Source organism: Saccopteryx bilineata, chromosome 1, assembly GCF_036850765.1.
Source record: "Saccopteryx bilineata isolate mSacBil1 chromosome 1, mSacBil1_pri_phased_curated, whole genome shotgun sequence".
Classification (NCBI taxonomy): domain Eukaryota; kingdom Metazoa; phylum Chordata; class Mammalia; order Chiroptera; family Emballonuridae; genus Saccopteryx; species Saccopteryx bilineata.
In genome coordinates, this window is record NC_089490.1 from 119,300,870 (window position 1) to 119,323,686 (window position 22,817).

At 37.9% G+C, this 22,817-nt stretch overlaps 1 protein-coding gene across 2 annotated transcripts in view; it reads left to right on the forward strand.

Moving 5' to 3' along the window:
- The window catches only part of AEBP2 (AE binding protein 2), a 76,875-nt gene that overhangs the window by 48,277 nt on the left and 5,781 nt on the right, over positions 1-22,817 (forward strand). For both annotated transcript variants that reach the window (XM_066264559.1, XM_066264558.1), the window contains 3 exons: positions 9,098-9,284; positions 12,832-12,956; positions 18,611-18,678. In XM_066264559.1, the coding sequence (XP_066120656.1) occupies positions 9,098-9,284; positions 12,832-12,956; positions 18,611-18,678 (380 nt within the window). The remainder of the gene's footprint in view (positions 1-9,097; positions 9,285-12,831; positions 12,957-18,610; positions 18,679-22,817) is intronic.

A 22,817-nucleotide genomic window follows, 5' to 3' on the forward strand; every position in this document is an offset into this window, starting at 1 on the left:
GAATAGAGAAATAAAGGTCTGTGCTATATTTACTGTGTGCATGAGCAGGTGGGATTTTTACTAACACCTTCTCTAGGCTTCCTTGATACCACACTTGCCTGTTATTTTTCATGTGCACCCCTACACCCTCCACAAACTCATTGGCTGCTGCTTCTGGTTTGCATTGCTGGCCTCTGTTCTACACAACTTATAAATGTAGGAGAACAGTCCTTAGAAAGTTCTCATCCTAGGTGTTCTCATCTATTTCTTTTATTTTAAATACTAATTACATATATTCTGATTACTCTTAGATGTTTATTTTTAGCCCTAACTTTCCTTCTTGCATTCTAGAATAGAAGAGTCACCTTGAAGGTATAATAGAACCTTTTGAATGTAACATCTACAAAAACTTGAGGTTTTTATTTCAAACATGGTTCCTGAGATTCAGTAAATAGTAACTATTTTACTCTGGTTTTCAGAGCCTTGCATATTCTTGATTTCTTTTTTTTAAGTGAGAAGAGGGGAGATAGATTCTCTCATGTGCCCTAACTGGGATCCACCTGACAAATCCCGTCTGGGGCAGATGCTCAAATCAACTGAGTCATCCTCAGCACCCAGGACCAACATTCAAACCAACTGAGCCACTGTGGGAGGAGAAGAGAGAGAAGGAGGAAGTGGGAAGGGTGGAGAAGCAGATGGTTGCTTCTCATATGTGCCCTGACTGGGGATTGAACCCGCGATGTCTGTATGTCGGACAGGACCCTAGATTCCTTTCTTAACTCCTATACTCCCCTTAAGTGCATGTCAACTTGACCTGCAGTATATTTTGAATATGACTGCTACTTATCACTCATTTTCTGTGGTGGTTATGTTACAACTGTTTGAAATTTTTGGTAACTCCTGTCTCCAAATTAAACATTTTAAAATATTTTTATTTTATTGAGAGGTGGGGAAGCAGAGAGACAGACTTTTGCATGCACCCTAAGATCCACCCGGCAAGTCCCGTACAGCAGTGGTCCCCAACCTTTTTTGGGCCACGGACTGGTTTAATGTCAGAAAATATTTTCACGGACCTGCCTTTAGGGTGGGACGGATAAATGCACAAAATAAAATTTTGCAACCAGCGTAAAAACTGGTATTTTTAAATATAATTGTTGAACTTACGATATTTATTGGGCTAAGTTAAAGGAGGAACGAGCATGTCCTTATTATTCAGGCTGTATTTAAATTTGTTATTCTGCCATTTCATGTCTGATATCAATATGTAATATGATAGGTTCAGGCTCGCTACCAATCATGAACCTACGGCAATAAAAATAAACATGAATCCACTGTATACTTGTATGCAACTTTATTAGAAGTGTCCTCTTAACATCGCACCAACAACATAACATGAGTAACATCCTCTCTGCCTCCACTTTCCAGTCGCTATGGTAACGTTTAAACATGCCTTAAAAATAAGATACAACACAAAAACAAATATAAAGTGCATGAAAAATACAACTCACCATTGTAATGAATATTGTAAATTAAGGGTTATTTATTACAATATTTATATAGAATGAGAGATAGTAGCCTATCTCTAAACAACCATAACACTAAATCAGTGGGAGCCCTGAGCTTCTCTGCAACGAGACGGTCCCATCTAGGGGTAATGGGAGACAATGACACCAGAAGAGTGTTGCTTATGTCCAGTCTATTCTGTAATTTTGTTTTGGTTGCTGTCACTGTAGAAAATCCTGCTTCACACAAATAGGATGTCGGAAATGGCAACAGGGTTTTTAGTGCTTTTGTGGCGATCTCGGGGTATTCTGCCATGACTTTAATCCAGAACCCCAGCAGAGTTGTAGTCTCAAACATATTTTTAAGGCCACCGTCATTTGCGATCTCCAGTAGTTTATCTTCTTGCATAGACACGCTGGATTCACCTGGTTTGTTGACATTTGAATCGCAGATCCATTCCTTGGCAATTCGTGAGTCTTTTTGGTTGAGAAGTAGCGTTCAGACTCTTTTAAAAGCAAATATAGGTTCTCGTGCACCAGCTGGGACAATGAAGGCTTGGGCTCAGTCTCTTCCAAAATTCTTGCGAATGTTTGAAACATGTCAAATACACCCCTGTTCACGTGTCATCCCCACAAATCCAGTTTGGCTTTAAATGCAGCTACTTTTATCTGCCAACTTGAAGACAGCTGTCATTTTCCCCTGAAGTGACCGATTGAGTTAATTGAGGAGGTTAAATATGTCGCACAAGTAAGCGAGTTTTGCGACCCATTCCTCGTCACTGAAATGTGCTGCTAGCGGTGACTTTTTTTCTGAGAGAAGTCTCTGCAGCGGCTCTCGTAATTCAAACACTGGCCAGGGACCTTCCTCGGGATAACCATCTTATTTCTGTGTATAAGAGGAGGCGTCTGTGCTCTGCGTTCATTTCCTCACAAAGCTGCTTGAACAGGCGCGAGTGAAGGATGTTTGCATTGATGTGGTTAATAACTTTAATGACATCATTCAATATGCTTTTGAGTTACGGTGGTATATTTCGGCTAGCCAGCATTTCCCTGTGAATGACACAATGCGTAGACTTGCATTCAGGTGCAACCTCCTTAATCCGAGTAGTTAAACCAGACATCCTTCCGGTCATGGCAGCAGCTCCATCTGTGCATATGCTGACACAAAAAGACCATTTCAGTTTTCCTGATATATAGTCATCCAGCGATTTAAATAGTTCTGCGGCTGTGGTTTTGGTTGGCAATGTAGTGCACATAACATATCCTCATGCACATCCTCTTGATAAGGATAATGCACGTAAACAAGTAGCATTGCCTTGTTGTCAATATCTGTAGATTCGTCAACCTGGAGAGCGTACCACAGTGATTTATTCTTTCTAACAATTGTGATTCAATGTCCTCTGCTATTTCCTCAATGCGCAGTGTGATGGTGTGAGCTGAAAGAGGCATCTGTGCTATCTTTTTAACTGTAGCCTCTCCTAGAAGTTCACGACAAATGTCTTTAGTAGCTGGAAGGATCAATTCTTCACCAATGGTGAATGGCTTCTTAGCCTTAGCAATACGATTAGCCACCAAGTATGATGTTCTCAGTGCACTCGCATTTATTGATGTAGTGGCCACCAGTAATTGTTTCTGTCCTTGTTTATGCTTTTTTCTTTTGAAATACTCAGAAGGCTTGTCTTTTAAAGTAGGGGGCTTGGTCTCCAAGTGGCGAAGCAGTTTTGAAGGCTTCATTGCCTCATTACTTAGCTGGTTGCCACATACTATGTAGAGTGGCCTTGGTGTGTGAGAATCACCAGTTGAGATAAATCTGTACTTCAAGTAGGACTCTTGGTATTGTCTGTTAAATGAAGCCTTCTTTTTCTTCGAGGTCGTAGGTTCTTCTTCTGTCTCCTCACTGGCCCTTTTCCACTTTGCAAAAAAACTTTTGATGGAATTTTTTCACTCATTTTGATAGTTTATAGGTTTAATTTTAGTGGCAACGTATCACGTGACTGAGACGAGTGTCAGGAGTGAGTCTTAGATGGATGTAACAGAGAATCTGGTCATTTTTTAAAAATAAAACATCGTTCAGACTTAAATATAAATAAAACAGAAATAATGTAAGTTAAATTTATTCTTTCTCTGTGGACCGGTACCAAATGGCCCATGGACCAGTACCAGTCCACGGCCCGGGGATTGGGAACCACTGCCATACAGGGCAACCAGCTTGTTTGGTGCCATCTTCAGTGCCCAGGGCCAACTTCCTCAAGCCATTCAAGCCATGGCTGTGGGAGAAGAGAGAAGTAGAGAGACAAGGGGGAGGGGTAGAGAAGCAGATGGTTGCTTTTCCTGTGTGCCCTGACCTAGAATCAAACTCGGGACTTCCACATTCTGAGTTGATGCTCTACCACTGAGCCAACTGGCCACATTTCTTATCATGATGCATAGTTAAATCCTTAAGACTGACTTGTTCTCTCATTTGGTGCCTTACTATGCCTTCAGAGGAAATTGTCTTCTAGTCATACTATACCCCTGGTGGTTCTCAGATGGATCACAGTTTACCCTCATTGTGGTTTTGTATAGGCTGTGCTTTCTGCCTAGACTTCAAAAGCTTTTTATTTTGGAAACTTTAGGTTTATGGATAAGTTGCAGAGCTAGCACAGAGAGTCCCCCTGTACCTTCAGCCAGTGTCTTTCCCTTGATGTTATCATCTGATGTTTCTGTAATGCATTTGTCAAAACTGAGAAACCAACATTTTTACCTGAAATTCTTATTTTCCTTTAGAGAACCCATTAATAAATACTACTGTATATGCTATGAAACTTATTCTGCTTTATGTTTCCATAGCCCTTGTAGATTTTTGTAGCACTCCTCAGTCTTAGTATCATACTAGCAAACACAGTCTCAGTGTTGCTTCACTTGTCTAAATCTGTTTGGGGAGAAAACCTAGTAATTCTGTGTTTCAGGTTTTAGAGCAGCTACTTCACCATAATGATAGACAATATAGAGCAGGGGTCTCAAACTCGCGGCCCACGGGCCACATGCAGCCCGCCGAACAATTTTGTGCGGCCCGCAGACTAATCCACGGGCTTACTTAATTTTATCCAAAATATTTTGAACTTCGTGGTTTAGTCTGCGGGCCGCACAAAATTGTTCAGCGGGCCGCGAGTTTGAGACCCCTGATATAGAGTGTTTCAGGGGATTTTGGAGATAAACAGTTAAAACTGTTAGTGTCCAAAAACCAGGTTTTTTCTCCTAATTTTCAAAACAGTGCTTATTTATTAGAATACCATGTGAGGTCGCTTATGTTCAGGGTCATTGTTGTATGTGTGGGTGAAAACATGAATATTTGAACACTAAAATTATGCTCAGTACCATGAAATACTCATGTTAATAGGAATGAAGATACTAAGGCCACCAAGAGGACCTCTTTTCTGTGGTACACACTAATGAGTAGAATATTGATTAGATGAAACTTAAAATACTTTTTTCCTGTAGGGTAAAAGGATTTGTATTTAAGTGAAATATGTGTGATTGTGATTCTATTTATTTTTAATAAAAGTACCTTTTCTCACTATACATTTATATTATATATTTCTATTTCTAGATTTATGAATCTTAATTGAATGATCAAAATCAAAACAATATTCTATTAGAATTCTCATTGATTTTATTTTCAGAGCATTGAGTCATTGATTTAGTCATTAATATAAACTTGTAATATTTACTCTCAGTTTTAGCTGCTACCTGGGCATATTCTTTGTAGTCTTGAAGGATCTCAGGAGAAAATGAATCCACCCAACCTGTTGATACACTTACAGTTATGATAACGTTGGTAGAATTATACCACATGATCCCTCTGAATTCAAATCTGATCTAAATTGTTAGTCATCTCTGCCTTTTAGTTATAGTCAGGTAGCTGTTCTAAAATTTGAAATGTAGTTTTTTCTTTTTTTTTCTTTTCCAAGTGAGAGGAGGGGAGATAGACTCCCACATGCACACTGACTGGGTGGAGGGTCAGTGCTCTACCCATCTGGGGCCATGCTTGCAGCCAAGCTATTTTTTGTGCCTGAGATGGAGAGGCCTGGGACTTCAGTGCCTGGGGCGGATGTGCTCGAATTAATTGAGCCATGGCTGCAGGAGAGGAAGAAAGAGAGTTAGAAGGGAGGGTGAGTAAGGTAGATAAACAGATGGTTGCTTCTCCTCTGTGACTTAACCAGGAATTGAACCTGGAACATCCACATGCTGGCCAATGGTCTACCACTAGCCAAACGGCCAGGGCTGTGTTTAGATTTTATAACATTTGAAATTTCAGAAGTAGATTGACATAGCAAAGTTCCAAACATACTTAAAAGTTTTTCAGTAGTTAAGTATTGCATTAAAAATTAAAATGGTTGCCTGGCCTGTGGTGGTGCAATGAATAAACCTTCAGCCTGGAATGCCAAGGTTGCCAGTTCGAAACCCTGGGCTTCCCTGGTCAAGGCACATATAGCAAGCAAGCAATGAACAACTAACATGAAACAACTATGAATTGTTACTTCCCATTCCATGCTCCCTTTAAAAAAAAAATTAAAATGGTTATTAAGAAAATACAAATTAAAAACTGATGCTTATACAACATTGTGAATATACTAAATACCATTTTCACAGTATGATATATGAATTTCATCTCAAATAATAATTTAAATAACATTAAAAATTTGGTTTTGTAGTTACAATACTTTTGCTTAAAGTGCTAAGTAACAATACGTGGCTCTTGGCTCCTATAGTGGACATTTTCTCTTAATGGCAATATGGTAATCTTATAGAAGATGGAAACTTGAAAATGCATTATTCATTCTTGGTACTCAAAATATGTGTGTAAGTTTTTAAATTCTAAGAATTTAGTAACCATTAGATGCTAAACTTCTCATGGTCAGAGTCTATAGCTGAACTTTTTTTTTTTTTTTTTAGCGATAGAGAGGGACTAATAGGGAGAGAGATGAAAAGCATCTACTTGTAGTTGTGTCACTGTAGTTCATTGATTACTTCTCATACGTGCCTTGACTGGCGGGCTCCAGCTGAGCCAGTGACCCCTTGCTGAAGTCAGTGATCTTGGGTTTCAAGCCAGTGACCTTTGGGCTCAAGCCAGGGACCATGGGGTCATGTCTATGATCCCATGCTCAAGTGTGACCCCGTGCTCATGCTGGATGAGTCCATTCTCAAGCTGGTTACTTTGGGATTTTGAACCTGGGTCCTCAGCTTCTCAGATTGATGCTCTGTCCACTGTGCCACCACCTGATCAGGCTATAGCTGAATATTCTTGATACGGGCTATTTGAGGACCACACTATTTATGAGGTTCTTGTGAGAAGTAAGTGAAACATTAATTTCAAAGTACTGAATATGGTTAATTGCCTCTTGAAAGAGGATCTTTTTGCCTCTTTAGCACTTTTTACCTTATCCCTTTTGAATGTCTGTTTATATATACATGTCTTGCTGACCACATGCAAGCACTATCATGGTGAGAACTGTGTCTCAGGCATACTTATAAAATATTGCATAGTACTGGTCGTAGAGTAGATAATTATTTGAACTAAAATCTTGAGCCTGATCTTTGGTGCTGCAGTGTATAAAGCATTGACTTGGAACACTGAGGTCACTGGTTCGGGGCCCTGGGCTTGACCAGTCAAGGCACATAAGGAGAAGCAACTACTGTGAGTTGATGCCCCCCCCCCCCCCAACCCCTTTCTCTCTCTTCTATCTAAAATCAATAAATAAAATATAAAATAAATATCTTGAATTATTCCTCTGCCTCTTAACTTAGTTTATACCATAGAATAGGCTAAGATTTTTTTATCTAATGGCACTTAGCACTTAGCAGTACCATTAGAACCCATAAAATTGTCTTTTATATATCAAAGTAAAAAGAATAATTATTAATGGCATTATATAAAGAACTTGCTATGAAGTATTTCAACCAGCATTGGTTTTATCAGATTCTATAAGCGGTACATTTAGATTGCTGATATATTTAGAAATACACTTATGATTTACAAGATGCTTTTGGATATTAAAATATATTCCTGGCTTCAAAATGCATGGAAAGGATGAGTTGGAGTAAGTATCTAGATACGCAGTGAAAGTGTGGATCTCCTCAGGAGGATAAGCTCCTTTTCATTTAGGAATAAACTTAGGCTTTCTAGTAATACCATAGTTGTATTGTGTTTTTAGAACTTTAAAGAGGCAGAGGTGCCTGTTGAAAGAAAAATCCTGGAAGCATGTAGATTTTTTCTTTTGTGGCATTTGTCTAGTTAAAGTGTAATATAAATTGAACCACCTTGGAATAAGCAGACATGTAATTGTTGTTAAACATAACAAATTTTCATGGTTGGAATTTGGTTGTCAAGTCAGAAACTAAGTAAAGTGGATCAATTACTAATAGAAAAGACTAATCTTGCTGTGGATTTTGCTGTTTGGGGATTATTTTGGAAAATGGTGGGTTTTTATTGTTGCTGTTGTTTAATTTTTGGTATTTCTATTTATTGGCTGTAAAATTTATCATCCGAGGAAAGATAACACATGACTGTTTGGTAGCAAGAGAAACGTAATCTAAGACTTTGGTGACCCATCCACTCCAAACAAAATCAGAACCAAACAAATCCTAACAGCAGACCTTTGGAGCAGTAGTTGATGAAATGAAGGGGTGGGGCTCAGACTGGCTCCTGCAGTCCCTGGGCTGTGGAGAGGCTGTCCTCAGATGATTCCAAATTGAAGAGACTGTGTCCTGCCCCTCAGCTTCGGACATCCTTCCTGGAGGGGCTGCCCCTGGCAGGAGGGGTGTGAAGAAACGGATTCAGTGGTCAGAGTGAGGGGTCTCCTACGTCCACCCTCCCAACATGATATGTGCCAGTGCACGAGACACAGGAGCTAGTGTTTGTTTTAATTAACAGTCATTTGTTGGAAGACCCGAAAATATTATTTCCTAAGACCTAACGAGAAGTCGCACACTTATACTGTAGCTATAATTTTTGTGATGTCCAAGCGTACTTCAGTCATTGTCAGAAAAGTAGATCTGCCAGATTGACATGGGTAGTTAAACTTTATTTTTTGTTTACTCAGTCTTGCAAGTACAGAGGCTAAAGAGGCAGTATTTAGTGGAACTTAAAAAGGTTGCATAAGTCCAACTCTGAGCCTAAGTCTTTTCTGAGATTTAAGATCTAATATTTTAAAAGTTAGTTTGGCTATATTTCTATCTTATCTGTTATAACAGGGAAACTGCTAGAGGTTTGAATTAACATAATATTATAAGGTAAAAACAAATTTTAAAATCCAGGAATCCAGGTAATTGTCAGGATATCTAATTCTTTCATGAAAACAACTTTTTCTGGGAAGAATATTCAGCTTTTGTCTTTTTTGTGTAGTTGGGAAGAGCAGTAAACTGAGGTGTCACAGAACTTGAGTTTCATTTCCCAGTCCACCACTGCCTAATGTATATTATGTTGGGCAGCTTATAAAATGAAAGAGTTCTTAGTTTCAGGAGTTATTAGTTCTATAGAATTGCTGATTTACTTCTGAAAGTGTGAAATATTCACTCATTCATATTAAGCTTGTTCCTGCACAGCATCCCTCACATCTCTTTTTCTTTTCATTTAGTGTGTTGTTGGTGGCTGCAATGCCAGCTTTGCTTCTCAGGGAGGGCTAGCTCGCCATGTACCCACACACTTCAGTCAGCAGAACTCCTCAAAAGTTTCTAGCCAGCCAAAGGCCAAAGAAGAATCTCCATCTAAAGCTGGAATAAACAAAAGGAGGAAATTAAAGAACAAAAGACGACGCTCATTACGTAAGTTGTTTTACTGAAAATTGGTGTGTGTTAACAATGCTTCTGTTTATATCTTGGGCATTCATGCAGAATAAATTTTTACTGTTCAACTCTGCTTACCTTTTTTTGTTGTTGTTGTTAACAGTCATAAACATACAGGATACCTCTGGGACAATGTGAGAATTCTATGACATAAGTTTTATCTCTAGTCGCTAAGGGAGTGTGAGTATTCATGGCCTTAGAATACAAACTGTAGAATTAGATTTTGGGCTACTTTAATTCTGTTCTAAATTAATGAATTTAAAACACGGCAGTGTGGGTGTTCCTAACAATATTTTAGAAAAATTGAACATATTAAAGGTAAAGATCAAGTAAAAGCCAAGTAACCTATCTGTTCCAAAACTATATATTTGCAGCCTGTGTTTCTCAACACTTAACAGTCTTTTTTTTTTTTTTTACAGAGAGAGAGGGATAGATAAGGACAGACAGACAGGAACGGAGAAAGATGAGAAGCATCAATCATTAATTTTTTGACACCTTAGTTGTTCATTGATTGCTTTCTCATATGTGCCTTGACCGTGGGCCTTCAGCAGACTGAGTAACCCCTTGCTTGAGCTAGTGACCTTGGGTCCAAGCAGGTGAGCTTTTGCTCAAACCAGATGAGCCTGCATTCAAGCTGGCGACCTCAGGGTCTTGAACCTGGGTCCTCCGCATCCCAATCTGATGCTTTATCCACTGTGCCACCGTCTGGTCAGACAACACTTAACAAACAGTCTTTTGGAACACATATACAGAGTTATTATATACTCAATTACCAGATTATGAGGTGTATCCACGATAATTAGGACAGAGCACAATTAGATGATAACGCTTGTAAATGTTGGGAGCAGGAATTGACTTTGACCCCCCAGAGCCTAGCACTGTGCCTGGTTCTTAGTGTCAACTGGCTAAGTAAAAATACCTTGAATGAAGAAATATGGTTGAAAATAAGAAAAAGGTATGATTGAGTGGAGCTGTCATTGTGAAGGGAGGCCATTGCGAGGGTGAAGAAGAAAGAAGAAAAGATTACGCCTTACCCTTTTTCATGGAGTTTGAGTAAAGTGTAGAAGGGACTCCAGACACTGAGCCAGGTTATACAGCAGCAGCTTTCTCTGCAGCATTGACATTTTTTTTGTTATTACACAGCTACAGTGGACAAGTGAACAAGTCCCACCTGAAAAATAAACTTTCCTAAACTCTAAGTTTCTTATTGTTGAAATGAAGTATATTTTTCAAAGTTGGCTACTGAATTTAGGTTGTGGATCCATTTACCTTTTGATTATGAAGCTCATCACTTACAAAACTGCTTCAGTACCCACTTCTGCCATGTTTCCGCAGTTTATACAGTAATACTGCTAATGTACATTATAAAACAGCATACCCACTTCTGCCATGTGTACGCATTATATATGGTAATTCTGCTAATGTACATTATAAAACAGCATACCCTCTTCTGCCATGTGTACGCATTATATACGGTAATACTGCTAATGTACATTATAAAACAGCATACCCACTTCTGCCATGTGTATGCGGTATATACGGTAATACTGCTAATGTACATTATAAAACAGCATACCCACTTCAGCCATGTGTACGCAGTATATACGGTAATACTGCTAATGTACATTATAAAACATTTAGCATACCCACTTCTGCCATGTGTACGCAGTATATACGGTAATACTGCTAATGTACATTATAAAACAGTTACCAAGATGGACTGTTGAAAAACGTCGAGATGAAAAGTTACATGATTTTCTTTTCTTACTCTAATGGATCATGACACTCACCTGCTTCGGAGACCATTGTTCAAGTTTAGTATTCTTGATACTTGAACAGTGGACCTAACATGGTTAAGATCTGAGTAGAATAGAATCTGAAGTTTGAGTGCTCCTTTCGTTACTGTTAATTTAATTCCAGTGATGCGCGTGTGTATGAATAGTGAATGAAGAGTGGTAGGGCTGAATGATTTAGAGAGGTTAGTTATTCTTTCTCGAAGTGATGATCCTTGAGGAAAGCGTGCTCGAGAGCACGGAGAAAGCACACCTTCCCCAGCAGCCACAGGTCTGATAGGAAGAGCATCTGTTTTTCAGCACTAGGTAAAGTAATGAATATTTTTCTTCCATAAATATTAAATATTTTTTTCTTACTGTTTTCCCATTATCATTGCATTCTTTGACTTAGGGGTTCTGCTAGTTTATTACTAGTTGATATTTTGCTTATTGCCTTCACTAGAGAAAAATTCCAGTGATAACAGAGGAATATCTAGGTTGTTTTGCATAGGCCAGTTTGTAAAATCATCCCCCCAGAAAGCTTGGGTGGATTTATAAGTGTTCTGATAACTCCATGAATGGTGGAGGAAGATCCACTCTTATGTAGTAGCAAATCAGAATAGTGTGATAAATCAACTACATGGAATTCAAGAATATTGTATAACAGGAAATCAATCCATTTCTTCTATTGTCAGTAAGATTTAATTTTTAATTACAGATCTTATAAAATTGCATGTATAAGTAAGCACCACAGTTGTAAAATAATAAATTCATTTTTCTTTTTTTGAGCCATGTTCTAATTAAGAATAAATATGCCACAATTTATGAAATATTAGTGAGATGAAAATTAAAATTTAAAAAATGTTCTTAACAGTGTTAGTAAATCTTTAATGTATAACTTTGTTGTGATCACACTAAAAGATTGCTTACCCTAGGTTTGTGAGCTTATTATTTTTAACAAAACAATATAACCTTGTTAATATAAACTGCCTGATGACCTAATAAAGGATTTTTTACATCAGCATTTATTTTATTTAAGCATAATCTATAGATGTTTTATCTCCATTTAACAAATAAAGAAGTAGTCTAAGGTAGATTTAAGCAGTTTACCCAAAATTACATAGCTGATAACTGGAAGAACTGATTGAGAAAGAATTTTATGTCCTCATTGGCATTCAATAATATATTTATAAATTTTCTTAGATTGGTTTTAGAAGAGTTATTTATAATCAAAATTCTTGTCAAAAACCTCAAATAGTATTATCACCTTTATCAAATTTGGAAAATTTTGATTACACAGGAATAATAGAGAATGTTCATGGAGTGCATTCCATATGCTTGATGGGTGAATGAGATTTCAATGTGGTGCACAGATGGAGATGGTCATCAGATTGTTGGCCATGCAGAGTGGTGCTCAGGAGAGTTGTTGGAATAAAATATAAAATTAATGAGAAAGATAGTAGATAAAATGTGGAATGATGAGGTATGAAGTTAGTACCTCACACACATCAAGGGGCTGAATTAACCCACATTCACTTGTTAATTAGAATTTTGCTTATGTACATACATCTTTATCTTGTCAGCTAGACAGTATGTTTTGAAAGCAAAGAAAATCTTAGATTTTAACACTAGATTGGTACTTTGTAGTGGTTTCAATCTTATTTATTATGTATTTTTGTAGAAAATGAACTGAATGATGTTTGGCAGAATTACTGTGTATGTAAATATCCTTAAATGTTTTGTGTTGATTTTAGCACGCCCACATGACTTCTTCGATGCGCAGACACTGGATGCGATACGACACCGAGCCATATGCTTTAACCTCTCCGCTCACATAGAAAGTTTAGGAAAGGGGCACAGTGTTGTTTTTCACAGTACTGTAAGTATTTTATTCTATATTTTCAAATATAGAGGTTTGCAAGAATGTGTACTTTGACTTTTATCATATTTCTAAATTGCTCAAAAATACAAAAAATTACATTTTAACAATAAAACGCAAAACATTTTTCTTCATCAGTTATTTTAAAACTTACTTATATTATTGGTTATAAAGCAAATATTTCCCACAATTTGACATTTTTATGACTACATTGAATATTTTAGCCTTTATTTTGAACTATTTGGGAATATTAGGTTGGCATTTGGGCCACTAGGCATAGTCGATGTCTTTTTATAAAATTAGAATAGTGTAGACTCCTTCTAGCTCACATCCCTGTGTGCTGCAGGTCCTCCCTCATTCCCAATGTATACATCTAAAGTGTGCGTTAAACAGAAAATAAGGTAATGGCCATCAAATTGAAGCTTTGCAAAGGAGGGACTTTTGTTCCGGTGTATCCCAAGTTTCTAGAATTCTCCCTGACACACAGTAGGCACACATTGTATTAGTTGAATCATTATATTTCTCAACATAGAAAAAGAAAAGTATCAAACTTGAAATATCAATACATAGTATATTTTTGGTTAACTGGGAGTTAATAGAGAGTGATCTCATCCATTTTATTATTCAGTCAGCTTTAAATTGCTGTAGTTTGGTAAAGGTGAGTTAGTAGAGGTAAGTCTTAGATCATACTCTTAGTGATTTGAAACTCTGGAAAAAAAGATTGTTCAAGTTTGGCTGTTGAAATAGAAAACATACTAAATAAAGGTTTTATTTTTATAGTTCAATTAAAATGCACGTTAGTTTAAATATAAAAGGTAAATATTGATATTAGTGTCCCTATTGGTTTGAATCTGTATTTTTTTATCTCTTGTAATAGCGAGGTTTTCTTGGCATTTTTACCTTTTCTTCTATGTATATTTCCAAGGTGGTGGTGCAGTAGGTAAGAGTGTTGACTTGGGATGTTTAGCGCCTGGTTTTGAAACCCCGAGGTCACTAGTTTGAGCATGGGCTCACCAGCGTGAGCGCAGGGTCATTGTCATTATCCCATGATTGCTGGCTTGAAGCCCAAGGTTGCTGGCTCAGCTGGAGCCTCGATCAAGGCACATATGAGAAGCAATCGGTGAGCAACTAAAGTGACACAGTTATGAGTCGATGCTTCTCATCTCTCCCTGTCTCCTCTCTCTCTCTCTCTCTCTCTCTCTCTCTTACTGAAAAAAAAAAAATGTTTTTTTTTGTTTCAATTTTGATTTTGATTCTCAAATTAAAGGCAAGAAATTAAAAGATTAGATACAAAGGGAAATATTTCTGAGATTGAAACACATGAGAGATATGAGTTTGGGTTTAAGGAAAGACGTACCATACTTATGTTCTTTTAAAGAACATTAGAAGTGTAGTTATCTAAATAAGAATGGAAGAGTGGAAAGAAAATTAGGATTTGAAGATGAAATTAAAATAGGTACACTGGGAATTTATTGGGATTCAGCAGGATTGGGAGCTTGCTTAGCAGGGTTGGTTGGAAGTCCTTTGCAGTTTAATAACATAGGCTTATATTTTGGTAGGTCTATAATTGTTCACTAAGAAATGGTCACCCAGCCCAGAGTGTGGCAACTGAGCTAATTTATTTATTCACTTAAATATTGAGCACTTACTGTGTGCCACATATTACTGATGTAAGAGTGAACTAAACAGATTAAAACAAAACAGTAAACCATATCCACACTCCAGTGGAAGAGATGTGATAAACAAGGTAAATTAGTAAGACCTTAAAGAAAGTGAGGGTATGAGCCATTGAGTTATTAGAGGAATGATATCATAGCCAGTGAGAAAATAAAATACAAAATCTTGAAACAGCAATATTTCAAGTATTTTGAAAAACTGAGAAAGCCAGAGTTAAGTCAAAGAGGTACTAGGGAGAACCTTGTTGGACTAAGACCTTGGCTTTTATTTTGGGTGAGATGGGAAGCCATTGAAGGAGTTTGAGCAGCCATGGTCTGATGTGGTATGTTTTCTTTCTTGTTTTTTTGGCCTGATATGGTTTTATAAAATAATTTTTATTGAGGCATAATATAAACTGCACCCACTTAAAGTGTACAATTCTGTGAGTTTTGCAAGTTCTGCGCATCTATGAAACCACCACTGCCACTGTAAAAATGCAGAACATTTCCATTACTCAACTTTTGTCTATTGTAACTTTAGTTCATCTCTGCCTCCATCCCCTGCCCTAGAGAATTTACTGATTTCTTTCCTCTCATGTAGGTTTTATGCTCACTTTTGTTTTCTCTGTTATGAGAACAGATTATAGGTCAGAGTGCAAGGAAAAGAGGATCAGTCTTTTCATTATCTCAGGTGAAAGGCGACTGAAGTGGCTCTATTGGAGATGCCAAAGAGGTTAGATTCTGGATATCTCTTGAAAGTGGTTCTGACAAGAATTATGGATGGATCACGTGTCAGGTTTGATAATGAGAAGAAAGGATGACTTCAGTGATATTTGGCCTGGGCAACTGGCCAAAAGGATGGAGTTGCCATTTAAAATAGAGTTGTGGTGTTGAGCAGATTGGGTTAGGGAGGGGCTGTATTAAGAGCTGTTATTTCTGCACTTTGTGTAGAGCCATATAGTGCCTGTGCCACATAGGGAGTGCATAGATGCAAGAGTTTGAGCTCAGAGGGTAAGTGTGGATATAGAGTCAAATTTGTAAGTTCTCAGCATATTAATGTGATTTAAATGTATATAAAACTGGATAAGATCATCTCGGAACTAGTATAAGTAGAAAAGAGAAGAAATTTAAGGAGTGAGGTTTGGGGCTCATCAACATTTAATGAGCAATAAATCTGATGAAATAATGGTCTAGTAATGAGCATGTATTTGTACATGTTAAGGAGTAGTGAGTGGTGACAGTGATAAAGAAGGTTTTATTTTAAAAACTGAAGGCCTTAATATCCAAAATTTACAAAGAACTCATAAAACTCAACAACAAACAAACAAACAATCCAATAAAAAAATGGGAAGAGGACATGAACAGACACTTCTCCCAGGAAGAGATACAAATGGCCAACAGATATATGAAAAGATGCTCAGCTTCATTAGTTATTAGAGAAATGCAAATCAAAACTACAATGAGATACCACCTCACTCCTGTTAGATTAGCTATTATCAACAAGACGGGTAATAGCAAATGTTGGAGAGGCTGTGGAGAAAAAGGAACCCTCATTCACTGTTGGTGGGACTGTAAAGTAGTGCAACCATTATGGAGGAAAGTATGGTGGTTCCTCAAAAAACTGCAAATGGAACTACCTTATGACCCAGCAATCCCTCTACTGGGTATATACCCCAAAACCTCAGAAACATTGATACGTGAAGACACATGTAGCCCCATGTTCATTGCAGCACTGTTCACAGTGGCCAAGACATGGAAACAACCAAAAAGCCCTTCAATAGAAGACTGGATAAAGAAGATGTGGCACATATACACTATGGAATACTACTCAGCCATAAGAAATGATGACATCAGATCATTTACAGCAAAATGGTGGGATCTTGATAACATTATAAGGAGTGAAATAAGTAAATCAGAAAAAAACAAGAACTACATGATTCCATACATTGGTGGAACATAAAAATGAGACTAAGAGACATGGACAAGAGTGTGGTGGTTACCAAGGGTGGGGGGGGAGGGAGGACATGGGAAGGAGGGAGGGAGAGAGTTAGGGGGAGGGGGAGGGGCACAGAGAACTAGATAGAGGGTGATGGAGGACAATCTGACTTTGGGCGAGGGTTTTGCAACATAATTTGATGACAAAATAACCTAGACATGTTTTCTTTGAATATATGTACCCTGATTTATTAATGTCATCCCATTACCATTAATAAAAATTTATTAAAAAAAAAAACAAAAAAAAAAACTGAAGGCCTGACTTGCATATGTTTTTGTTAGAACAGTTCCTTGTGATAAATCCCTTAATTAGGTTTACCATGGGAGGAAATTAATGAAGGGAGCTAAAAACTAAAAACAGTAGTGATGATCTAAGGACTCAGGAAGAAAATTTAAAAATTTACTGAAAGAATAGTCTCTGATGATGAAAATAAGTTTTCTAGCTGTAGAAAACATCTGAGAGGACTTCACAACATGAAAGCTATGTTTGTAGTACTATAAATTAAGACACGGGAATAAGATTGACACTAGGGGAGCAGAGGTAACCTTGATTGAGGAAAAGTCACAAAGGGTGAAATGTAATTTGTAGAATGCTTTTTCCTGGGGAAAGTGGAAGGAAGAGACATCTAAGGGATCTTTGTTGGACACAGTAGAAAGGAAAAGGAGTGAGGTGAGCAAGTTTTCTGAAGTTCCATGGCTGTGAAGGTTTTGATGGAGGCAGCATGTGTTAAACAGAATCACTTCTGTTAACACTAACTACAAAATTAAACTACCTAGTTATCAAATTAAAATAATAGGAAATAATTATACTGATAAACAGTTTGCAGAAAATATGTAGAGGGTGAGGCAAAAGTAGGTTTACAGTTATCCTTATGGAAAATAACAATAATAATAATACAAGAATAAACTATGTTTTGCATGCTCACAACTCTAAACCTGCTGTTTCCCACCCCTGTTTGTGAGGTACTATGCTGTGCAGATTGCCTAATTTGTCTTTAATTGAAACATTTTCTTTCGAGCCTTCTCCAGAAGAGGTCAGCAGATTCCTAGTTACCATCAATGGGCTGGCTGTGCTTGGTTGGTTTGCATTGTTTTCATATCTTATTTATTTTCAGAGGTATTATGTTTTAGCATCTTCATATCTGTCTTTGGGTTTTTAAATTAATTCCATTTTCAAATCTAGAATTAGGGTACTTAACTATAGGTTTTTAAATAATGGATATATAAAGTGTTTTATATTTGCATAGAGTGCTGTTGTTACTTAGTACTAATATGTTTTGAGGATGACTATATATAGCATAATTTTGTGTGGTTGTTTGGACCTTAAACTTTGTAAAAATAGTGATTTACATTATAAAAGCACTGAAGTGGTAATTTTGTTAATATGGAAGTTGGAAGAGTTATAAAATACCGTTTTGATCTGTTTTTATTTAAGCATTACCTTAATTTTCAGGAACTTGTAATGAATGACAAGTATGTTGTTTTTCTTAAACTTCTCTAAGTGTTATTGTTCAGGTTGATCCACCTTTTAACTTAGGTAGAGTCCTTAAAATTCAACCTAAGCACTGATTGGCTAATGTTTCATTTAAAATAAAACAAACCAATAAGCAAAGAAAACCCAAGCAAACAAAAAATAATGTAGTTGTAAATTGCAGACTCTTTCCTTCCCAGAATTCCTTTCTCCTTACTGTTTGTTCTTTAAAAATATTTCAGCCAGTGTGGACTCCTAGTTAACCTGGTTAGCATTCTGGCTAAGCTGAAGACTCAGTAGCATTTTCAAACTGAGAATGCTATACAAACCTTCAGGGTTTTTTTCCTCTTTCTTTTCTGAAAATACATAATCAAAGGTAAGATTGCTACAATACAGAACAAGATGTTGTGGTGGTAATAATCTGATCCAGGTTATGAACACTTAAAAGTTCTTGATTAAGATTAAAAATGCCTTTTAATGATATTAGAATAATGTGTTACAAATTATTTTTATGATTTTTTTCTTATTACTAGGTAATAGCTAAGAGGAAAGAGGATTCTGGAAAGATAAAACTTCTACTTCATTGGATGCCTGAAGACATGTGAGTATTTGGAATACTATGTATAATTAATAGACTTTTTAAAAAGATTTTATTTATTGATTTTACAGAGAGAAGAGGAGGTGGAGGGAAACGAGATGTATCAACTCATAGTTGCTTCACTTTAGTTGTTCATTGATTGCTTCTCAAATGTGCCTTGATTGGGCAAGCTCAGGATTTCAAACCAGCAATCTCAGTGTCCCAGGTCAATGTTGTATCCATTTTTCCACCATAGGCCAGGCAGACTAATGTCTTTTATTAAAATATTTTACTCAAAATTACTTATGTTATTGGATCAAATATAAAAGACATAGAAATTAAACTATGAAATATTTTGAGGTTCTAAGGATTAAAGAGAGAACCTGTGAAAGCTCTTACAGTACCTGGCTCAAGATATAAGCTTTAAAACTAGCTTTTTATTGTTTTTTAATAAAAGCTGTTCCCTTGCCAGTTGACTCAGTGGATAGATTGTTGACCCAGCGTATGGACATCCTAGGTTTAATTTCTGGTCAGGTGACACAAAAGAAGCAACCATATGCTTATTTCTTCTTTCCTCTCCCTTTTATTTCTCCCTCCTCTCCCCCTTCTCTTCTTCTTTTTCTTCTGCAGCCAGTGGCTTATTGGTCTGAGCTTTGGCCCTGTGTGCTGAGAATAACTCAGTTAGTCTGAGCTTCAGGCTCAGGCACTAAAAATAGTTCTATTGATTTGAGCATTGGCCCCAGAAGGGAGTTGTCAGGTGGATCCCGGTTGGGTGCATGTGGGAGTCTGTCTCAATATCTCCCCTCCTCTCACTCAAAAATAAACAAACAAACAAACAAACAAATGTTGCTGCAGCAAGTTTTAATGCAATGTGATTATTATTTGGATTTTTTTTTTTTAAAGGCCTGGGAGAAAGAGACAGATAGGCAGGCAATAGAGAGATGAGAAGCATCAACTCTTAAGTTGTGGCACTTTAATTTTTTATTGATTGCTTCTCATATGTGCCTTGATGTGGGAGAGGGGGCAGGGGCGGGGGCAGCTGAGCCACTGACCCCTTGCTCAAGCCAGCAACCTTGGGCTTCAGGCCAGTGACCTTTAGGCTTCATGTCTGTGATCTCGCACACAAGCCGGTGATTTGAGTCCTAAGCACTCCAGGTTGACACTATCCACTGCAGCATCTGGTCAGGCATATTCTTTGCATTTTTTTTTGTTTGTTTTTTCCTTTTGCATTTTTCTGAGGTTGGAAACAGGGAGGCAGTCAGACAGACTCCCGCATGCGCCGGACCGGGATCCACCCAGCATGCCCACCAGGGGGCAATGCTCTGCCCATCTGGGGCATCGCTCTGCCACAATCAGAGCCATTCTAGCGCCTGAGGCAGAGGCCCTGGAGCCATCCTCAGCACCAGGGCTGACTTTTTCTCCAATGGAGCCTTGGCTGCAGGAGGGGAAGAGAGAGAGAGAGGAAGGAAAGGGGGAGGGGTGGAGAAGCAGATGGGCACTTCTCCTGTGTGCCTTGGCTGGGAATCGAACCCGGGACTCCCGCACGCCAGGCCGACGCTCTACTACTAAGCCAACCGGCCAGGGCCTATTCTTAGCATTTTTTTTTTTTTTTTTGGTATTTTTCTGAAGCTGGAAACGGGGAGAGACAGTCAGACAGACTCCCGCATGCGCCCGACCGGGATCCACCTGGCACGCCCACCAGGGGCACGCTCTGCCCACCAGGGGGCGATGCTCTGCCCCTGCGGGGCATCGCTCTGCCGTGACCAGAGCCACTCTAGCGCCTGGGGCAGAGGCCAAGGAGCCATCCCCAGCGCCCGGGCCATCTTTGCTCCAGTGGAGCCTTGGCTGCAGGAGGGGAAGAGAGAGACAGAGAGGAAGGAGGGGGGTGTGTGAAGAAACAAATGGGCGCTTCTTCTATGTGCCCTGGCCGGGAATCGAACCTGGGTCCTCCGTGCGCCAGGCCGACGCTCTACCGCTGAGCCAACCGGCCAGGGCCTATTCTTAGCATTTTTAATGACTCTCAAGTAGTATGCAAGTAGCCTTAATTGTCTCTTTGTTTGAGTCATTTATTTAAAAAAGTTATAAATATTGTTCAGCACACAATTTTTTATAGAAAAAATAATTGACCAACTTTTCTGTACTGTTGTATTCTCCTTTGAGTTTTAGTATTCTTTTAGAATAGTTCTTCAAAATAGTTAGATTCAAATTGTGTATACTTCTTTTTCTTTTTTCTTTTTTTTTTTTACAGAGTCAGAGAGAGGGATAGACAGGGACAGACAGACAGGAACGGAGAGATGAAAAGCATCAATCATTAGTTTTTCATTGCGCATTGGAACACCTTAATTGTTCATTGATTGCTTTCTCATACGTTCCTTGACCGCGGGTCTTTAACAGACCGAGTAACCCTTTGCTCGAGCCAGCGACCTTGGGCTCAAGCTGGTGAGCTTTTGCTCAAACCAGATGAGCCCTCGCTCAAGCTGGCAACCTCGGGGTCTCGAACCTGGATCTTCCGCATCCCAGTCCAACGCTCTATCCACTGCACCACCGCCTGGTCAGGCTGTATACTTATTTTTCAAAAATTAGCAATATATGGCATTTATTTTAAGTATTAAATAATTTTTTACAATTTTGTTTCCCAAACTGTTTAAGAAGATGGTGATGAATGTGATATGCCATAAAAGTTCTTAAATAGACTTGGGAGTTTACAGTGTACATTAGCATATTGATATAAAAAAATTTATTTAGCTTTTAAAAATCTTTGACTATTAAACTTCTATTAGTGTAGAACATATTTTCCACCACTTTCTTCTCCCTTCTAGGTTTTGTGGAAATACTACTAATGTAAGACATCTTTTAAAAATTATTTATTTTTAAATTTTAATTATTTTAATTTATTTGAGAGAGAGAAACAGCAATTTGCTCTATTTATTTGTTCATTCATGGTTTGATTCTTGTATGTGCCCTGACTGGGGATTGAACCTGCAGCCTTGGTGTATAGGATGATGCTTGAAACTAACTGAGCTACTTGAGCAGGGCAAGACATTTTTAAAAATATTTTTTTATTTAAATATATGTAATTATTTAAGCATATATTTATCATTCTACTAATTCCACTCTTACTTAAAGAACTTTAAAAAAGAAACTTTTGCATTAAAGATTTATTTTAATTTTTTGATTTAAGAGAGAGGCAGAGAGAGAAAGAGAAACATGGATTTGTTGTTCCACTTATTTATGCATTCACTGGTTGATTCTTGTCTGTGCCATGACTGGGGATCGAACCCACAAAAGGTTCTAGTGGGATGACACTTCAACCAACTGGGCTTACCCAGCCAGGACCTAAAATAAAAATTTTAATATATATTTTAAAATTTGGATTTATTGGGATAACATTGGTTAATAAAATTATATGGATTTCAGGTCTACAGTCCTGTAATACATCATCTGTATAGTGTATTGTGTGTTTACCACCCCAAGTCAGGTCTCCTCCATCACCATTTATCCCCCCTCCCATCCTCTTCTACCCTCCCTCACCTCCCTCCATTCCCCTCTCTGGTAATTACCATGCTGTTGTTTGTCTATGAGTTGTTTTTCTTTTTGCTTAATCCCTTCCCGTTTTCATCCAGCTGTGCTTCAACCTCCTCCCCCCAGCTGTTAGGCTGTTCTCTGTGAGTCTGTTTCTATTTTGTTTATTATATTCCAAATATGAGTGAAATATTACGGTACTTTTTTTCCTCTGACTGGTGTAAGACAGTTTTAAATGGCCCTGTAAAATTTAGCTGTCAGGGCTGTTCTCTGTGATTCTGTTTCTATTTTGTTTATTATATTCCAAATATGAGTGAAATATTACAGTACTCTTTTTCCTCTGACTGGTGCAAGACAGTTTTAAATGGCCCTGTAAAATTTGTTTAAAAGTTAACTGAACAGTGACTTTACCCATTTTTCTACTGTTAACGAAAGAGATAATAAAATCTGTTAATATATAAACTGTGCTGAATGTTGCAGTTTTTTATTTTATTTTTTTTATTTTTTTACAGGGGGGGGGATAGATAGGGACAGACAGACAGGAAGGAAGAGAGATGAGAAGCATCAATCATTAGTTTTTTGTTGTGACGCCTTAGTTGTTCATTGATTGCTCTCTCTTATATGCCTTGACCACGGGCCTT